A 19992-nucleotide genomic window follows, 5' to 3' on the forward strand; every position below is an offset into this window, starting at 1 on the left:
CTAAAAATGGGTATTAGTGGTGTTTAAAGGCTAAATGCAGTTTTAATGTTCTGACTAAAGCTGTAGCGAACACACCAGCGAAATCAAGTGTATTAGAGAAATAGGGGGACCTTTCAAAGTGGTGGGCCTGGAATCCTGGTTAGCGATCCTGAGAGGGAATAAAACCCCATGGCATAGTCGCTTTGATTTTCTGATTTCTCTGTTCCATACAGTGAATCTCTTTAATACTTAATATACTTACTGTGATGTTTATAGGTTAGATAGACCCATTCTCACAAAATTTCATGCAAAAAGGTCTCTGAATGATAATAGATCATTAATTTTGTTAGCAATTATATAGTTTAGAGCATTTTTACCCTTTTTGGTTGACCCCAAAACTTCAAGGGGGGGACACACCTAATAAACAAATCAACTGGTGGACTACATATAATTAAAGAAAGATCTCTGCTGTGACATGAACATTCACCTCCACCAGCCTCATAGACTCACACTGCATTGGGTCTCTCAATGGGAACTTAAATATATTTGCTTACAGCCTCAGTGAAGGAAATGTATTTTAAACAACAAAATGTTACAAAGAATTAGTCTGCTTTGATCCAGTGACTTGTTTTCCCGCCTATTACTATTAGGAGACAACACATCTAGTTGTTTTATTTATAACAGGGCTAAATGCATGCATGCTAGCCATATCATTTAGTGGCTTTAGAAGAAGTAATAATATCACTGAAAGATAGGCCTGATCTTACTTTCCTTTAGAACTGGCTGTATTAACACAGTTATTGAAGAATGGGACCCTTAATGATCCAATCAGCAATACCTATCATTACAACATTAGCAATAAACCCTAGTATTTAAAATGGGATAGCACCAATCCTAGCAGAAGTAGCATGTTTCATAATGCTCTGGTTTAAAGTCTGTGTATAAATAGTTCCATGCAACCCCCCCAATAAAGACCAGTATTAAAAAAGAAAACCAGCTTTGAAGGGTGAACATATACATATTAATGGGGGATTCAAGAAACCTTATGATAGGTTGAAAGGCCTTGTCACAGTTAAATCTGTTGGGAAAGGTCAGAAAACAGCCTACTGGAAAATAGTAGATTTTTTTTTTTTAAGTTCTAATGATGCAGAAGCTGCATAATAATCTCTCTGTGAACCACAAAAATAATAAAAGCTGAGGCCATTTCTAACATAATCTCTATCAGCAAGATGCCAGCGCTTTTCCAGATTTCCTAACGGGTCCCTGCTAATTCCATGCCAAAACTAGCAGTGGATTTCTTCCTTTTAATCTCCCCTAATGCCTTATTCGATTATTGTCACTGCTCTCCGACCGTGCACCGTCCCTTCAAACTCTAATTCCCCAACTGAAACAGCCAGACGAGGCTGAACCGCGGTGTGGAAATCAAACCGCGCTCACACACACGCACAAAAGGGTGCGGAAGCAGAAGAGGGAGAAAACAACCAAGTCCAGCCGCACAACTGCACTTTTAGCTCATAAACCGCAGGGAGAGGGGGAAAGATGGGCTCTGGAACTTGCTCCAGTTGACTAGGCGGAAGGCTATCTGGGAGTCCTGGCCGCAGTGCTGAAGCATGGCTTGGCTGTTCTCTTGGATATGCATCGCTATCTGGTGAGTAAGCTCTTCAGCAATGCTAAAGACAATCAAAGACTAAGCAGCCCAACTCCCCTGCCCGGGGTCGAGTCAGTGGGGGAAAGAAGGTGGGTGGCGGGGTGTACGTTTCCTGGTGTTTCCCTGACGGCCCTGGCTAAAGAAAAGCAACCGTTGACTTTGCGCAGAAGGGGAAGGAGTGGCTGGATGATGGCATTGTTGGTGTGTTAATTGCAGTATAGACAAGGCGCTGGGGAGCCAGACTGATGAAGGGAAACTGTACTCTGAAAACATCACCCGAATTCTGGATAAGTTGTTGGATGGATATGACAACAGGCTCCGACCTGGATTTGGAGGTAGAGGAAACCCAGTATCTTTAACTGTAGCTCTCCCCTCCTCTTGTGTCCTATCTGTTGTTGCAAAGTAAATCGTTCTTAGAGATAGGGAAACAGGGCCATGCCCTGGATTCCTACCCTCTTCTCCTATGGAGAGTCACACCAGTGGAAGGTGTCCTCCCAGCCCGCGCCCCCCTTCCATATAGATGTGTCTCAAGTTTGCACCTGAATTACCCCTTCATAATGGAGCTGTTGACAGGAGAAACAATTGCTTTTGATTTACACAAAACCTTAGACATCCAGAAGCAGGAGGTCAACGTGAACAGCGGTCCCCGCGTGCACACCGTTTGGTTTGCAATGCACTCGGGAACAACTCTCTCAACTGCAGCTTTGCGGTGCCCCGGGGGGCCACGCTCCTGCCCGAGGCAAGTTGCTGTGTAGGTATGCGGGCTGTTGAGTGCAGTCCTGGCGGTAGCATACATCTCTGTACCTCGGCCCCTGGCAGTGCTCAGAGCTTGTTTGAATGTCCGCTAGGTGCTGTTACAGAAGTCAAAACGGATATCTATGTGACCAGCTTCGGCCCCGTGTCAGACGTGGAGATGGTAAGACTCATTCTACATTACATACCCCCGGGCCCCAGGAACGGTTCCCTTTTTGGCATTCTCGCCACACAAACCCTGGGATCTTTCCAGCACGGGAGCTTCGCTTGTCCCTGGCCCTGGTCTTGTTTTTCAGGATTCATTACGGTGGCATCTGAGTGGACTGTCATTAGAGCAGATTACTAGGTTTAATCTTCTTGACAATCTCTGTCTCTGAGGGACCGAGCAGAGAGCATTTTACTGTTGGGTTGCATATAGCTAGTTCCACAATCGTGTCAACCTAACGGGCCGTGCAATTTCGGCAGCACGTGCAAGGAAAATTTGAGAGGAATGTGTTGCCAGTAAGTTTGTTTCCCAAGCTAAAGCGACGAGAGCAATTGTTGATTTGCTGAGCGTTGAATGAAAGGAAGGATTGGTTAAAGATGCATAAGCACCGTTAAGAAGATTGTAGGCATATGTGCCACAATGCATATCTTTACAGCAGGGCTGCGTGTTAGGAAACAGTAAAATAAAGACATGAGTAATTCAGGAAGACTGATGAGCTCAATCTTTTCCTTTTCTCAGTAGAGCAGTGGAAGCTATAAGGCGTGGCACCCGAATACAGGTAGCTGCAGACCCCCATAAAAGTTATTCGTTTACACCAACGTGCATAGAAACCAATAGCAAGAGTTTAAACCATCGAAACTAAACCATTTTCCATGCTCCCCAAATAATCATGAAGCATATTTTCATTCTAGAAATGGTGTTCGCTCTCCAGCTATGAGTCACAGTGGCTGTATGTTGTCTAACTTGGGTGGTTACTGTTAGGTGTCTATATTTGGGCTTCTGAGTAACTTATTTAGGTGCTTAAATATGGATTTAGGAGACTAACTTTAGACACACCTACTTGAAAAGTTTGGACATGAACATTAGAAAAAAGTTTTTGCAAACATTAATTTGCAGTAGTACTATGAAGTAACTTGACAAGCTGTGTAATCACACTATAATGAATATGTATAAGATTTTTGTAGCAAATATGCAAAATAATTTGCATAAGAGATATTTAGGGTGTCTTTTTTGTTCACTGTCACTAAGTACTGAGAGTTTATTTTAGCAGTTATAAAGCATATAAAATGAGACATTTGTATCTCCTTATAATTGCAGTTGTTTGAATTATATATATAAATAAATTATATACATAAATGTTTTGTGAGAGCAAAATGAACTTTCTTTATATTCATATCAAATTATCTGTTCAGTGATTAATTTGCAGCTCTTTATTAAAATAGTAAGAAAATAGGATATTTTTTCTCATAGACTGGCTTTTTTTTTTTTTAGCAACTACTTGATAATAGGATTAACACGATTAAGCAGCGGTGAATGAAATGTGGTTACCATGTGTGTTGTCTTCCACTGAGTTATAGTAGGTCAGTACTGTTGGCCACGACCTATGATTGATTTGTTTTCCTGTAGGAATACACAATGGATGTTTTCTTTCGGCAGACATGGACTGATGAGAGGTTGAAGTTTAGTGGGCCAACTGAAATTCTTAGATTGAACAATTTAATGGTCAGTAAGATCTGGACACCAGATACCTTTTTTAGAAATGGAAAAAAGTCGATTGCTCATAATATGACAACTCCTAACAAACTTTTCAGAATTATGCAGAATGGAACTATTCTTTATACGATGAGGTAAGATGCTACTGTGCTGTTTCCCGTTCAACTTGTTTTCTTCAGCTAATGAAGGAACTGAGTACAATTTATTTTAATGTATTTTAGACTGACCATTAATGCTGATTGTCCCATGCGGCTGGTAAACTTCCCTATGGATGGGCATGCTTGTCCATTGAAGTTTGGGAGCTGTAAGTTTTGTAAAAGTTTCGGACTTTTTAATATATATCCATATTTGAACAACAGGATGTAGGGCCCGTTAGTGACTTTAAGAACTTGAAAATGGGGTCTTAGGGCAGTCCTTAATGGGAGATAACTAACTATAGGCCCATATTCCACAACAGAATCTGCTCATGCATACCACTAGGACCAGGGCTTTGCATAGTCAGAGGAATCCAGGCTAGTGGATCTCATTGCAAGCTCATGGCTATCAATTGAATTGTTTTTTGTTATTCTGACACAGCCAAGTCTATACTGGTACCTTTTAAACAAATCTATTGTTTTAGCAGTGAAGAAAGATTATCATTACATGCCCTCACTAATTAAAGAAACTGGTATATTTTGAATGAAGAAATATGCTGAAATGACCACTTGCAATCAACAGACTTTCTGCCCTCAGCTGGAGGGAACCACCCCTCCACTGTGGGCAATAGCAGAGTAAGTGAGATAACTCTCAGGGCCCTGACAGTCTCAGAGAACCACATGTGGCAGATACACATCAAGAGGGGGCTTATGCAGGGAAAGGGGGAACCATCATCCCAGGGAGCCATAGTGATTGCTTATGTTTATTAATAAGGCCCTTTAATGGTAGGTAGATGGGTGGTGGTTGTAGTCTATATAGAAAAGGGGGAAAACAAATACAAAGGCCACGGGTACAGAGTCACCTTTTATTTATTGAGGGAAACAAGACAAATATTAAGGGAGCACAACGCATTATGAGTTGATAGGGAATTTTAAAATTAGAATAAAAAAGAACCTTAACATAATTCAAAACCCTCAAGCTGAGGCATGTTCTTAGGCTATGTTATGGGTTCTCAACCGGGGCATGACTACCGTCTACCCTTCTTATGCTGCTAAATGGGAGAAAAGGGTCCTGTGTAGATGCTAGCTACATGGGAGCCAGGGTGGAAGAGGAAGGTTGAGAAGGAGAAGTTATTTACCCTCATCCTTCCTCTCCCCCGTCCTATTTGTTATGCTCAGGAGCTGAATCTTAATTAGAATTGAATTTTAATTAGATTAGAAAGAGCTTGTAATGGTAGGGACCAAGTCTCCTTGTTTGGACAACACCTACCATAGTGGGGCCATCGTATTTATTTTGGCCATTAGGCACTACTGTAATATAATTAATACTATCGATTCTTTCCTCCATGATACCCCAGACGCCTATCCAAAAAGTGAAATCATTTACACATGGAAAAAAGGACCTCTATATTCAGTAGAAGTACCACAAGAATCTTCCAGTCTCCTCCAGTATGATCTTATAGGACAAACAGTGTCTAGTGAAACAATTAAATCTAACACAGGTAAGACATAGCCTCATGTAGAATTGACACATTATAAAAGACTCATTGGAAACCAACTAAATTGCTCTCGTTTTTATCTCTTAACTGTTTACTCTTCTCCCCCTAACTAAAATTGCTGAAAAGTTTCGTTTGTTTCCTGCAAAAGACTGATTTTCAACATATTGCTCATGGGTGGGCAAAGTTTAATGCAACTTCCAGGAACGCTGCTTTTTCAGTAGCAGAATAACATATCAAAGTAATAACTGATTCACCTTTTCCCTTTATCTCAGTTGATTCACTTTAGCTTCTATTGATCGGCTAAACTTTACCGTATAGTAGGAGGCCCATTATTCACCACTGCTTTCCTCAAAACACAGCATATTAATTTAAGACATTCCAAGGTTTACTCCAGTAACATTCTTTCATATATTGCCAAAATAATGCTGACATACTTGTCTCCTAACAGGTGAATACGTAATAATGACAGTTTATTTCCACTTGCAAAGGAAGATGGGCTACTTCATGATACAGATTTATACTCCCTGCATTATGACAGTCATTCTTTCTCAGGTGTCTTTCTGGATTAATAAGGAGTCTGTTCCAGCTAGAACAGTTTTTGGTATGCTGTGTTAAAGTCTCTGCAACAGCTCATGTCATCATTCCATTTATTCATCGCCTTTCATTGCTTGTTTGTTGCAGGTGAATATTCACTTCAGCTGCTCTATTTTCATCTGCAAAGGAAAATAGGCTACTATCTCATTCAGATATATATTCCATGCACCATGACTGTAGTCCTGTCTCAAGTTGTGTTTTGGATCAACAAAGAATCTGTTCCAGCAAGAACTGTGGCTGGTATTAATGTTTTTACCATGAAATTAATTCGTTGTATTGAATCCACAGTATTGAACAGCTACTGTAGTGTGATGGAAATTTGTTTTTAAGTAGAGAAAGAAAAAGCTAATGGATCCCAGGGAACAAAAATAAATAATTATATTGAAACCAAATCAATAATGTTAAAAAAATCCTACTGGGAACATAATTCTGTTCTCATAAAATTTACATCGTCAGTTTTGACTATTTCTGCTGTGTAATGTCCATAGACATTCTAGGCATATGTGCACGGAGAATTTCAGAGTTAAGATCCACCATTCAGATTTGAGAAAAGACGTTTTCCCTTGATTTGTGTTCTGTTAAAGCCAATACTTAGATTCAAAGAAAGGTTTACCTATAAAATTAATGAAAAGTAAATGTATAGTGTTAAATTGGAGAAGTCTATGAAAAGTTATGTTAAAAGAGTGACAAAATGCAAACAGAAACCCCATCACAAGCTCTCTTCTCTGCCTGTCTCTCATGACACTGGGCCTCCCTCTCTCCAATGACTTGGGTTAATGGGTGGACTATCAAGTTGTATATTTTGGATTCTCATGTCTCATTTATATATATTGGCTTTTGTAACTCAGACTCTTCTGTTTACTTCATTCTTAATTTTGGACCTGTACTATGCCCATCAACATCAAAGACAAAACTTCTACCAACCAAATGGTTGAGAAGGACTGGAGTATACTTAGAGCTGGACAAAAAATTCTCATCAAAAATATTTACAGCGAAAAATGGAGAAAAATTGTAAATTTTAATGCGTTTTTCCCCAGATCATTTTTCAACCAGCTCTAGGTATATTATTGTAAGTTCCTTGGAGCCCAGTCCTGTAGTCTTTGTATAGACCAAACTCCTGTATTTGCCTTTTATACTAAGACTGCAGGATCTAGGGTCATATTTTCAAAAATTTTGGTTGCCCAACTTCAGGGGAGAGGAGGATTGTTTTTTATGGTTCTCACTTAACTGCAATGGAACTATTAATATACGTACAGCTACTTATGTGCATGTTAGAGCCAATGGACACCTTGAGCCCAATTTTTAGAAGGGCCAAGCGCACACAACTTTCATTGACTTGAAATAGAGTTGTGCGTGCTTGTTCATTCTTACAACCCTAACTGCAGTTGGGCACCCTAAAACACAAAAACGTGAAACCCAAAATTAGAGGCCACTTTTGAAAGTTTGGAGATTAATTTTTATTTTCTTAAGCATTCAGACAGAACTGTAAAGAATAATCATGTACTGGGATGAGTTGATATAATAGATTATAAAGGTTGAGTTGATATAATAGATTATAAAGTGCTTTATTGCTGTTGAAGTGCATTGTGTATAGAACAAATGTGGGCTGACAATCTGACATCATAATACATAGTAATAACTCCCAGTACTGTGTTGTTCATGGAACAGTTACAGATGATCAGAAACATATCATGGCATATTTGGTGAAATGTATACTCTTCACCTGACAGGCTGAATGGATGATTTGGAACTGCTCAGTCTATTGGGTAAATAGGTCTTCAGACTGATTTTTTTAAAAAAATATTTACAAACATCTGAAATGACAGCTCTTATGAGCTATTTCAGGCTGACGAGTAAATACAGAATTAGGAGCAGAGGAATATTCTTAGAAAACACAGTAAATGAAAATGCCATTGCCAGTTTTGCTGAAAATTAGTAATACCAAGACTGACACCTTGTATAAAAAAACCCACCAAGTCCATCACTCCTTATTCAGGGCATTCAGTCCAATGACTATACTGAAAGTTTCAGCAGAGTAAGGACTGAAGGATTTATCCCCATTACAGTGTGAATCTGCAGTCTTTATTCAGACAAAACTGCCTTGACTCCAGAGAGTTTCACCTGCAAAATGATTGTGGGGTCCGTTCCTTACTACCTAGAGCAAATTTTCAGGCCCAGTGACAAATCAGAGGTTTAAAATGGAAGGCCTGACATCCCATTATGTATAACATTGGAAAACACTTATGTTATAATTAGTATTTAAGTGAATTTGACTAGAAAAGTCATCTGAATTTCTCCAAATTAAAGGTTTAAAGAGGGGGAAAGGAGAAATTAATGATGGGAGATTAAAGCTAGTTTTCTAAAACCAGTTCCAATATTATATAAATGGGACAACATTGTAAGCAGATTGAATCCCTCAAAAAGGGGTGCAAGATTACAGTCTACAAATATAAGGAATGCTGTGAGCCCAAGATGAAGAAGCAGGAGTCATAAAGATCTGCTTGCTAGAACCCTCTGAAAGAAACAGTGTGGTAGGCAGAACCATCTCAGGTACAGTAGTACTCCTTTGTACTGCTATGTACTCAAAAAGGGCCGTGCATTCCCAATATGCATTTCCCTATATATGTGTTACTCCTGCCCTGGAGTGGAATAAAGAACATGGGTATTTCTAAGTTATCCTTTAGCTCACACCCACTCTGTTCTTGGTGTCACCACTTCATCCAGATGCCATGTCTGTCTCAGAGTCCTCACAAAGAGTCCCCTCTATATGAATTTTAGCTGATAGGTTCAGGATGGAAAATTTTATGCACAGATAGATATGATCACCTTTCTCTTGTTTTTGTATCACACTGGTAGCCAGAATTTGACTGTTGATCTAGCATATTCATTGAAATCTCAGATGTGGAAAGATTCTTAAAGCAAAATTATATTGTGAAAGTAGTGAAATAAAATGAATTTTTACACAGTTATGTTAACCAATCTCTCTTAAAACTTACTGAGAAATATTCAAAATTAGAGCCAAAAATAAGCAAATATCAATTGTACAATTTTTTTCAACTGTATTTTAGCATTCTGCTAGATAAAGCAAATTTTGTCAATCCAGAGCATTTCAAGAAAATCACCTTCTAAAATCATTCAGCCCTCACTGATAGGAATCTTTCAGATTCCTAATATCTAAATTCCAGTAGTTATAAGTATTTATACAGACACTGAATCCATCATTACATTACTAAATATTGCTAAATAGCACATGACCATGTTCTAATCTCATCATACGTAATCTTGAAAAGTTCATTTGTGTGCACATGTGAGACATGGACTTTTGGCATTGAATTATACCTCAGGCTTATGTATACTCCTGTTATAAAAATGTCTGCCAGATTTGGGGGATGAGAGATACTATTTTTTTTTTAAATCTTCTACTTGCATTTTATTAAAAACGTGTTAGGTTATGACATTGGAACAGTGGTACTCAACTGCAGATAGTTGACAAGCTGCAGCTTGAGAGAGAGTTGCAGAGAGAACCTAAAATAATCAACTCACATAGTCCAGAAGCTGCAGTGAGATGTTACATCAGTATGTGATGACACTGCATTCTCATTGCTCAGCATCATTCATAGCATACTGATGATCAATACAACGTACCATAACATTTTCTACCTTCCCACCCACCCTTTCCTGACCACTGGGAGGAGAGAAGCAGTGTTCTGCAATCTATTTATTTCAATATATGCTATCCCCAGACCCACCTGCCACAGTAAAGAGTGAACATTGATTTTGGAAACTTGCATGCCATGAAATCTCTTTGTTCTATCAGGCATCTGTGGGGAATATGTGAGTGATCAACCCATTCTCACTTCAAATAGGAAGAATGAGTAGAAGGTTAATCAGGCATATGTATGCCATAAGACATGGAAAACATAATGTGGGTCAAGAGACAGAGGTTCAGACTTGTTCTGTTGGAACAAATGTGGACCTTAAAGGTTATGGTGTTTTCCACACCTACAAGTCTCTAGGAATATGCAAACTGGGGGGTCCTCATAAATGTATGAAATATCTTAGTGAATCTTACAAACACTTTGATCAAATTAGGCAGTAATTTTTTTTCCACAAAGAAATAAAAATGCTGCATATGGGACTATTCCTCAGACACATCCTGTTCTTATCTAAAAGTTCTCAGGGTTCTAGCATGCCACTGGTCTTCATGCAGAATTCCCATGAATTCTGTATGACATCTTATGTTCATCTAATGTAACCTCAAAGGTGGTGGGGAGGAGGGAGAAGGATGCTGACATTACATGTCACTAAATTATAGTATTTTAACCTGGATTACAGCAATAGATGGTGCTCACTAACCTATAGATAAAATAGGTTTTTGAAATCTGAGCGCTTCCCTTCTTATAGGGGAATTGCCATGTGTGGTCCTCATGTCATTCCTGCAAATACCTTCTCTAGAAAGTGGTGCTTCCAGGCATGTTATGTCCATGTTTTAGCATCATTCTAGAAAGAATCCCTACTCAGTAGCTGGGTATCTAAACTTTACATTTGTGTACCATTTTCAAATAAGACATACAGTCTAGGGTGGCTTATTCACTATGATTAGATATACAAATATGAACTATTTGAAGCACAAGGAGTACTTTGCAATCTGTTAATCAGATGAGAGGGAGCACAGTAATGAAACAATAGGAAGTGTAATCTACAGATGTATAACAATTTGTAAGCAATATGGATATAAGCAAAATCCTAATACCTTGATTTTCATTCTGTTATTTTAAAGGGATTACGACAGTTCTAACAATGACCACTTTAAGCATCAGTGCCCGCCACTCTTTGCCCAAGGTGTCTTATGCTACTGCCATGGATTGGTTCATAGCTGTGTGCTTTGCCTTTGTCTTCTCTGCACTTATCGAGTTTGCAGCTGTCAACTACTTTACCAACCTGCAGACTCAGAGAGCAATGAGGAAGGCAGCCCGGGCAGCAGCACTAACAGCAGTACTAGCCGCAGCAACTGTACCGGCAGAGGACGAGACGGTCTCGGTAATTGCTCATTTTTCTAATAATAAGCGTCATATAGGAGGAGACAGCCGAAGTAGTGACCGCAAAACAATTGAACAATGTTAAAGTGATCTTAGTCTGGAACAGATTACATAACTGAGTCACATCCATGCAAATGTCAAGGAAGTTATTGCTCTAACATCAGATGGTGAAAGTAGTTCATTTTCAGTTGTGTGTATAAAGTGGAGATCTTCGGTCATTCTGATTTGTATAAAGCAAGATAATTAAAGAAAAAAACAACATTAGACAAATGTGACACACAGATACTTTCTTTAAGCAATGCTATAAGTACTGTGATTCACGGAAATAATCCCTTGTATGTGGACTACATCATAGTAAGATTGCAGAATTTGTAGGGCACTGTTCAAAAAAGAGTGAGAGCATGCATTGGCTGGATGGTTATTGGATCACTGTAATATACATACCATAAGTGGGTCAACTGGGGGAAGGGGAATTAGCTTTTACATAAACTTGGCATCTGTTACTCGAATAAAGAGCTGTGTTGGTGGAAGCTTTGAGAAAGACACAGAGATACAGTTTTAAAGGAAGAGGGGTAAATATTCAGCACATGTGATAGACAGAAATGCTTTCTCTTATCAAAAGCAAGATATGTTAAATGGTTGAAAATTGGTTTTAAATATTTTCACTACCAAGTCTCCCTAAGTGATGATATGGCCCCCATTATCACCAACTTCAGTTTATTTATATGCACAACACTAATCCAAGGTAAGTTAATACTGTATTATCATCATCTCCATTTGCAGATAGGGAACTGAGGCACATAATGATTAAGGGACTTGCCCAGGGTAATCCAGAAAGTGGGTAGCACAACTGAACCCAGTTGTCTTGAATACCAGTCCACTGCCTTAACCACAAAGCCATTCTTCTTCTCCATTTCAAATCTCAGAGTCCCTAGCTAAAACATTTCTATTTAAATGTGTTTTAAAACAGCTAAAACTGTAATAGGCTAGGTGTACCCAAAACCATTTAATGAGTAGTAGGGTCCATTTACTAACAAAGGTGTTGTTGTACAGCCTGTTGCTGTTCCCCACTGAAATAGAAAAGCAACATTTTCCTTAACATCAGTGGCAGAAGAACTGGGCTCATAAATCTCAGGGCTTGTCTAGAAAAACAGTTAGTGTGTGGCAAGCTGGGGTGCAAGTCTACAGTGCACTAGTATGCCGTTCCCTAGTGTGCTTTAATATACTCCTGTAAAGCAGAATAGATTAAAGTGTTCTACAGAACTTTTAATGCATGCTAGCAGGGTGTACACGGACAACTAGCATACTCTAGTTTATACTGCAGCTTGCCACACACTAACTAGACAAGCCCTCAGTGTATTTTAGTAAAGATTTGTTTTAGCATTGGGGAAAAAAATATGAGACTCCAGAAAAGACGGACAAAAAAAAAAAGATTCTCATAAGATCTTTTGTCTTTCAGAAAAGTTTAAAGAAACCGTATCACACATTAACAACTCAGAAAATGAATGTTTTTTTTCCTGCCCAGATTGTGTAAAATGAGGTTAAAGAACCTCTGCAAAAAACTCAAGCAAGACTGACTTGGGCAAAGCTAGTAATGTGTGATAGAGTTTGCAGAAGTTTGCAATAATGGATAATGAAAAAGTAGATTTTCAATTTTGATGAAACTTGTAAATAAATATGCATAAAGTAAATCTAAATGTGCATGTAGAATATTTACATTTTTATTATTCTAAGAACCCTTAATAATAAGTTGCCTCACCAAAACTTACAATAAAAACAGATAATATATTTGTTAATGTTCAGATAAAATAATTTTTTTCAAATGTCATGACATTTGAGAAAGGCTCAGTTGTTATGACTGAAATATTATCATTTGACTGAGGACATTACATACCCTATGGGCTGTATATTGTAACAGCAAATTAATGCTACAAAGGAAAATGCTACAGATCTAAAGACTAGGAGCACTTTAAAAGATCCTTAGTCCTCTTTTTTTTCAAATATAGCTTTTTCACAGGAAATTACTCAGGCAAATATCAAAATACTAAGTTAAATAGATCACCTTGCATGACACAGTAAAAGAAAATATTAACAGAAAGCACATCACTGTATTAGAATAAGAACCCTAAACTGGAAAGATATTTCGGGTCTGAATCCCTGAATAATGAATCAATGCTGTTCATCATTTGTTCCCATTTAAAGATATAGAATACTATATATATAGAATACTAAAGAAAATATAATATGGTCTGTAGAGGGTCCATTATAGATAAACAATGAAATTAATTCAGAAAGGACAGAAGGAGGAGAAAAGAACAATGTGATAATGGTCCATAAAGTCCTGTGTTCTTGGAGAAGACAAAAATGTAATTTTACACAATTTAGAGTCCAAATACATTAGGCAGAGACATCAAATTATATCCAGTAAAACACTTACGTAAGTACTGCAATGATTAAAATTCTGAGATCCCAGAAGAAAAAAATTATATTAGAAGATCCAACTCCTCTTCATAGGTAGACAAACATTTGCCTCATTTTTTTTTAAGACACTGATACATACAGTGGAACTTGAATAAGATAATGTGGCTCATGGAGGCCTGGCAGGAAAACTTGCCCAATGGAGTTTCTATTTGCTGTTCCCAGAAGTAGCAGTGAGGAGGCCCCCCCACAGCACTGATTGCCAAAGGCATCATGAGCCTGATCCTGCAAGGTGCCTTAGCTCCCACAGAACAGAGAGTTTAGCAGAACTCTTCTATTTTTAACTCAAGAGTCTCTAGTGAAAAGAACATTACATTCATGTTGCAATTGTTCAATCAAATACCAAAATCCAGTCAGCACTTTCATTATTCTCAGCCTCTTCATCAGTTCTCAAAGTCCTCATCTTGGGTTTCAGAAATGTGCAATCCAGGGTTTTGGGTGTGATTTTCCTCACTCTTATAGTGAAGTTAGAATGGTGCAAAATCTGTATAAGGGAGAGGAGCTACAGAGCCATTACCTTTCACAGAGGAACTACCCTATTTTTGAGCTCTAGTGCAGATCACAGAGGTGTTTCAGCTTCCCCAAAACAGGGCCCATATTCAGCCAATTTATCTTCACACTGAAGCGATTTCAGCAAGTGACTTTTTTCAGTTTGCCCTCCTCTACATAGTCTGCTGTGGGGTGACTCTGCAACAGATGCTACAAAGCAAAGGCAGTGAGAGCCCGGCTGCTGAGGACATGGCTCCCCATAGCTGCTTTCCCAGTCACACAAGGGCTAGATTCTAGAAAGCTTGGTGGCTCCTACAGCTGCTGAAGAGATTTACATATTCTCCATACCACTGCAGCCCAATCTGAACACAGGCTAAAAGTCTGACCTTGAAGGAATCAATAAAGCAAACAAAGAAGTTTGAACTCTCACTCTGTAAAGTTTCCCTCTCAAGGGTTTAAATCACAAACAAGTGTAGAAGTAAGTACAATCAATACATTCCTTTTTTTTCACCGTTTTAACAATAAAAGCCAGCAAGTGAGTAGTAAAATACCTAAGAAACACAGTCTACAAATATTTTCCTTAACAGAGCTATTTACAAGTCATACATGGCATCTAGAACTAGGAAAGAAGCAAAAACCAACCAAGCAAATAATATAAGCCCTATTCAAAAGTCTTCAAATTTTAAAAGGTTGCAAAGAGCAGTGCATAGACCTTCTCCCCAAGCCGAAATCCAGAGTTTGTATCTTTAGAGAGTCAGCAGTCACTTTTTATAGCTGTAGAATATTGTTCCAGTTCCACCCTGCTTGTTTGGCATAAGGATGTACCCATCTCCTCAGCAACAGGAAAGGGAAAACCAAGGGAAACCACAACAAGAATCAAGAGTTCTTATGAACTAGAAGAAGGAGATGTAGTAAGCACTTACAAAAGTGGCTTGTTTAGGACTGCAGCTGCTTGGCTCTGTCAGATTTAAAGGGCTGACCCCTATAAAGGCATGCTGGGAAAAAATTCTTGTAAGAAGACAGCCCTGGCTCAAGGGGAGTTAATAGGATCTAGAATGTCATTAAGGAGGGTATGTCTGTGTTTTGTATACTACTGCTATATCACTCTCCTATTTGTCTTGTCTCTTTTTCCTTCTCTTTCTAGAATCCTGCCCCTTCTGTTTTTTATTCAGTTCTTATGCTTTGGTTCCTTACTTCTTATCTGATTCTAAGTCATATCATTGCTTTCTTTTACAGTTCCTTTTCTCTCTGATTTCTGCAAAGTCTATTTCTTCTTGTTCTAGATCCTTGTATAATATTGTTGCAGGACTTTCTGTCTTTTCTAAGATGTCCTCTGTGTGTCTCAGATTTTTTTTTAACAAGGCCCTGTGCTATTCTTCCTCAACAATGTTTTAAAGAGGAAATTTTTTCTCTAACCCCCCACCTTCCTAAGTAGCCACCAAGTTCATGTGATTAAAAAAAAACCCCTTAATTAAAAATCTTCACGTTTTCTTATGCCCTCAGATCTTCTTGTCTACTTTTTTGTTCTGGTCTATTATTTCTCCCTCAAAGAAAAAAAAAAAACCTTTCTTCCACTATAATGGTGGGTTTTCTTGTGTTTTTTGATGATTGCCAGGGGTTTAGTTTTATCAGTTGGGAGTTTGAGGAGAAATGTAGTGAGCAGTGTTTGTGTCAGAAGGAAGAGTGCTATCTGCCTTCTGTCTTTATTGAACTTACTCCTTAGACAGTGAAAGCTGATGGAGAATGTTAAGGTTGGGCTAGTTACTGAAGAGTCCAGGAGCAGAAAATATAAAAGGGTTGTGTCTGTGTTAGACTGGGAATCATTCAGTGCTACCAATACAATTTCATTAGTGGTAATAATGGGGTGAGTTACAGGGTAAATAAGACACCAGCATTTTTGCCAATATGTTCTCTAAGCCTGCCCCAACCAGGCTAAGTGAGATGGTGGTGTGTATGCCCCTGTCTACACAAACACTTCCACTGGTGGTATAGTAACGATGAGATAGTTGCACCCAAACGTTTCATTGTAGCAGACAAGACCTGAGAGAGAAGATCTAGTATTGATGAAAATTCAGAGTCATTTGAAAGCTTTAGTTGCTTGAATAGTTTTAAACCCAGCAAGTTAAAGTGGATTCAGAATACGTTCAATTTTTTACAGTTCCAAATCTAACTTTGTCTACTACAAAAATCATTCAAAATATATTAAAAGTGTCCCTCTCACCCTTTAAGATAGTTAATTTTGTTTAAATGCCTCTTTTATTCAAAATCTCTTACTAATATGTTATTACATAATGCTCCACCAAACCTCTAATCTAAAAATAGAGAAGGCACAGGGCCAAATTCTATTTTGTCATACTCAGTAGAGTTGCTGCAAACTTCCAATAAGTTCTTGGACTGTTAGATACAGTGGGCTGAATTCTGCTCTCAGTGAAGTGATAAAAACCCAGAGTGACTTCACTGGTTGCCAAGGAGTCACTATGAATTTCCCTCAGCTAGCTCAGAGCCGAATTTGGCTCATTGTATTTGTCAGCTGCAGGTGATCTCTGTGTGAAATACAAAACTGTGGGCATTCCACTCCAATATATGACAGCCACCAGCTGAGAATGCATCTGGACCCTGATGGAAGCCCATTTTTATTCTTACAGTAATTACATTTGCTTTTATAATTACAATTACAATTAGCATATCAGAAGCAAATTCAGTACCAATAGCATAGGAAAGCAGGGCAGCGTTTCGATTGTATTCCATTTAAAATGTGTGTGTTTTAAATATGAATCACATTGTTTGGTTCTTCACAGCTTTCTTTATTTAGTAGGCTCAGATTCTGAAAGTGTTGCATGGGTCCCTGGGTGCCTCACAGAACCCTCTGGCATCTCATTGACTTCAAGAGGGAACCAGGGTCCCCCAGTACAGAAAAGGACAGGGACCAAAGTCACTTGGTGTGCATGCCTGTTGTACAGTATCCAAGAGCTTTTGCAGCATGACAGTCACAGAGTTTAACAGGGATTATTTCCTATATAGAGCTGGTCAGAATTTTTGATGACATTTTGATAAACAAACAAAAACACTTTCCAATTCAATATTTTTGTGAAAGCTTTTTGCTGTTTGTTTTTTCAAACAGCTCTTTTTCCTAAGCCACAAAGTGATATGGCTCAGACAGCAGAGGATTCTTATTCTGTCTTTAAGCAACATTCCTCAAGTGTAGAGGAGCCTGATGTCTTTCCAGTAGAAAGGATTTAGTTCCCTGTGATTACATCAATCAGAATATATTGGACATGTTTAATGAGTATCCTGATGTGGCTGAAAGGAGAGGGCAAGTAACTGATTATCATTTGTATCCACATGTCTTCAATGTTTCCTAGAGCTACAGAGCTGGGCAATAGGGATGGGAGAGAGAAGAGACAGCTGAAATCAAACACAAATATATTTTAAATGTCTTGCATTTCAAGATATGAGGGTTTTCCCCCACTAGCATTTACACATTTTTGCACAGTATTGCAGTCTGATCTCAGTAGTCACAGCAGCACATCTTAAAATAGGACAAAACAAATATGATTGCACAGGAATGAAGGAATATCAGTTGTTTTTGTATAAAAGCTGCAAAGATTGCACAAAGTAAGTGGAGAGACTGCCTTCTGCTCACAGTTCCACAGGGGCCATTTCAGAATTATTCCATTTAAATTGCTGGAATCTGGAATCACCAGTGTATCTAAGAGCAAAATGTGGCTTTAATCATTTAACATAAATAACATAAAATAAATATATTTTGTCAGAGGCTCTGCAGTGTCAATCTGCATTTTGATGTGTCGTATCATGGAACTGCATTGATATAGCAAGATCGTAAATCTTTAAAAGAGCCTTTTTTTACCTGCTGAGATGTGATGTTGGAGTTCTGTGTTTCTTCTGCAGATGTTAATAGTGTTAGTAACAGCTGTGGACCCAACTATGCCAATTCCTTACCTGTTTTACATGTTGGTGATGGAATCAACAGATGTTGGGAGCAATGTAGAACTTTGGAGAGAAGGTTATTAAATCGAGGGCCAGACAGTGAACCTCTTATACTGACTGGTAAGCAGTTACTCAAAAGGTTGGTCTTGTTGACTTCATTGGAACTACTCGTATGAGTAAGTGTTCACCAGTGTGAGTAAAGGCTCAGTAATCTGGCCCAATTTGGAAATAGATTTAATATTTTCAATGGTGTTTTGGTTTTAAATGTATATCTGTGTCACTGGGATCTAAAAGAGTGTCCTTAGAGTCCTTTTGCCATTAGGTCAACAAACAAAAATAAGAAAGAAAGCTTTATCAATTATTAATTATTATTATCTAAGTTTTATAGTGTCTAGGGTTCAGATCCTCAAAAACAGTCAGGTACCTAACACTTGTAATGGAAGTTAGGCTCTTGAATAATCTTTGAGGATTTCAGGCCACTAGTTAGTGATTTCATTTATATTGTGTAGCACTGGTAGGAATGTCACATATTCATAGGAAGGAAAGGGGGAAAATAGTAGGAGATATGCTTTTTTCTTCTTTAATGCTTGTCCAGGCATATTGAGCTTTGGCACTAATTTCATTTTTATTCCAGTGTGATGACAGCAAAATTCTATATCCTTAGCCTAGTAAATTATAAAGGAAATAAGAACCATCACATTTTTCTATCTGAAAGTTTAGAGTTTATTGCCATTATTTTCTTTTTACTTCACTGTACTGACAGGAAAAGTACATAATCTTAAGTGAGCAAAGAAGACAGCAATAAGAACAAGTACGAATTGTTTTAAAGTTTGTTGTATCCAGGCACATACATAAGATGCTCATTTTAGTGCCATGCTACAAGCTGCACTGACAGCAAAATCACATATCCGCAGTAGAAAGGAAGGCAGATTCATAGATAATTTCAAAGTGATTTTTAATTAAAAATATCCAGAGAAAAGTATACACACAAAATTAATAATACGCACACAGCATTCTTGTAAAAACAGAGAAGGCTGGAACACAGAATTGCATACATTCCAAAGCGGTATTTGCTTTATCTTTTCTAACTGGAGGTAAGGGCCTGATCCTGCAATTTGCTGAGAGCCTCCTGAGTTGTGCCAAGAAAACCCTAGCAAAGTCAATGAGAACTGAGGGAGATCAGTATCTGGATGGAATAGACTCGTGGCTGCTTTGTGGGCATCCAAAGAGTATAAATTAGTTTAGTTGTATGACCTTAGTTAGTCCTAGACTGCACCTTACTACTCTATGCCATACAGCACCTCCTGTTTAGTTTTGAGTCATTGTGCAAAGGTCCACACGCATGGGTCAGACTGCAGGCATGGGGCAATGTTTTTCATTGTGCTGCAACATCACAAATCTGCACTGCCAGCAAAGAGGCCATGTAAAGAAGCCAGTTTCTTTTGCAATTTGTCAACTCAGCTAACAGTGTTTGAGATTTTGTCTTAGGTGCGCTGGACAAGTTTGCTTTATTCTAGTCCATAAAATCAGGGATTAACATAGCTTGCTAGTTGTAATAGTTCATATATTTTCTGTTTAGTGTTTTGGGCAAATTTCACCACTGCACCCTAAGCTCAATGCTCCTTGTCAAAGAAAACTCTCAAAAGGGAAAATCCAAATAGAGAAAATTAATAACTGCAGCAACTACTCAGAGCTTAGCTGTCACAGAACCCCATCCCCCCACACAAACTTT

The 19992-nt window shown here is 38.4% G+C and overlaps 1 protein-coding gene across 6 annotated transcripts in view; it reads left to right on the forward strand.

The window, feature by feature from the left end:
• Positions 1-1316: 1316 nt before the first annotated feature.
• The window catches only part of GABRA6 (gamma-aminobutyric acid type A receptor subunit alpha6), a 31415-nt gene continuing 12739 nt past the window's right edge, over positions 1317-19992 (forward strand). The window contains exons 1-8 of one of the 6 annotated variants that reach the window (XM_073355905.1): positions 1317-1627; positions 1844-1962; positions 2476-2543; positions 3993-4213; positions 4301-4383; positions 5572-5715; positions 6161-6313; positions 11087-11346. In XM_073355905.1, coding sequence (XP_073212006.1) covers positions 1590-1627; positions 1844-1962; positions 2476-2543; positions 3993-4213; positions 4301-4383; positions 5572-5715; positions 6161-6313; positions 11087-11346 — 1086 coding nt within the window. In that variant the 5' untranslated portion in view covers positions 1317-1589. Of the gene's footprint in view, positions 1628-1843; positions 1963-2475; positions 2544-3992; positions 4214-4300; positions 4384-5571; positions 5716-6160; positions 6314-11086; positions 11347-19992 lie in introns of those variants that run through there. The other 5 variants (XM_073355904.1, XM_073355906.1, XM_073355910.1 and 2 more) reach the window with 5 other exon arrangements.

This window comes from Lepidochelys kempii, chromosome 8 (genome assembly GCF_965140265.1).
Source record: "Lepidochelys kempii isolate rLepKem1 chromosome 8, rLepKem1.hap2, whole genome shotgun sequence".
NCBI lineage: Eukaryota > Metazoa > Chordata > Testudines > Cheloniidae > Lepidochelys > Lepidochelys kempii.